This window comes from Halyomorpha halys, unplaced genomic scaffold (genome assembly GCF_000696795.3).
Source record: "Halyomorpha halys isolate HHAL.00 unplaced genomic scaffold, Hhal_1.1 Scaffold2881.1, whole genome shotgun sequence".
NCBI lineage: Eukaryota > Metazoa > Arthropoda > Insecta > Hemiptera > Pentatomidae > Halyomorpha > Halyomorpha halys.
The window spans coordinates 16069-17023 of NW_027111287.1; the positions used below are offsets into that span (position 1 = coordinate 16069).

At 32.1% G+C, this 955-nt stretch overlaps 1 protein-coding gene across 1 annotated transcript in view; it reads left to right on the forward strand.

Moving 5' to 3' along the window:
• LOC136796234 (uncharacterized) overlaps nt 1-780 on the forward strand; it is a 16842-nt gene extending 16062 nt beyond the window's left edge. Inside the window, exon 4 of the mRNA XM_067049311.1 lies at nt 274-780. Coding sequence (XP_066905412.1) covers nt 274-570 — 297 coding nt within the window. The 3' untranslated portion in view covers nt 571-780. The remainder of the gene's footprint in view (nt 1-273) is intronic.
• Nucleotides 781-955: the final 175 nt, after the last annotated feature.

Here is a 955-nt window from a genome sequence, read left to right on the forward strand (position 1 = left end):
GGATTAAACTTATTTCGAAGACTTATAGATTTACTTCATACACCTACAATACAACAATTTGACTATCGTTATTTTCATTTATCTTTTTCTTCTTCTCAGGTGCTTTATGGCCTTCCTCTTGATCTTCTCCCATGATCTCTGATTTTTTGCTCCTTCATTCTTTTTAAATGAGACTAGATCCTTATGAATTCAGTACTGATAATTATGATTTATATTGTGTGTGTATATATATATATATATTTGTTTATTAATTTTATATATGTTTTTCGACAGTTTGGAAATTTCACCTTCAAAAATGCAAGCAGCAATGTCATCGTAAAAGCTGTTCAAGATGCTGTGAAATCAGCTCAAACTAACAAGCAGTTCATGTCGAACCATTATGAAGACATATACAACGGTCTGAACGGAGTTATACCTCCATCAACCCTAAGCCCATCCACCATTACACCGACGAACCCAACAATCACCCCTCCATCCTCAACTCCATCTCCCAGTGGTGCGTCCTTTTCAGCCGTTGCCTTCCCTACACTTTTGATGATATCTGGATTAATTTTAAGGTATCTAAATTAATATTAGATCCTCTGAAATTTTGATAATTCGTATGCACAAGTTCCAGTATTTTCGTGCTGAGATGGCAACATCAGGTACAGAGAGCCAGCACATAATTAATTAATTTGAAAATGTAAATAATTTTAACTTTATCCGAGTTACATAAATGATAATTTAGAGCCATAAAAAACAGAACGTAGCATTTTTAAACAATGTAAAAAAATTCAAGAGCAAATCTAAAGTATTGTGAAAGATATTTAATGAACGACGACAGCATATGGTATTTATGCTTATTTTTATTATTGTATTATCTAAAAAGACAAGAATTTCGCATATCACTTCAGACTGTTACAACAATTACAAGAAATATTGATTAAGTCGAAGATAATAAGATATTGAGTTGGAT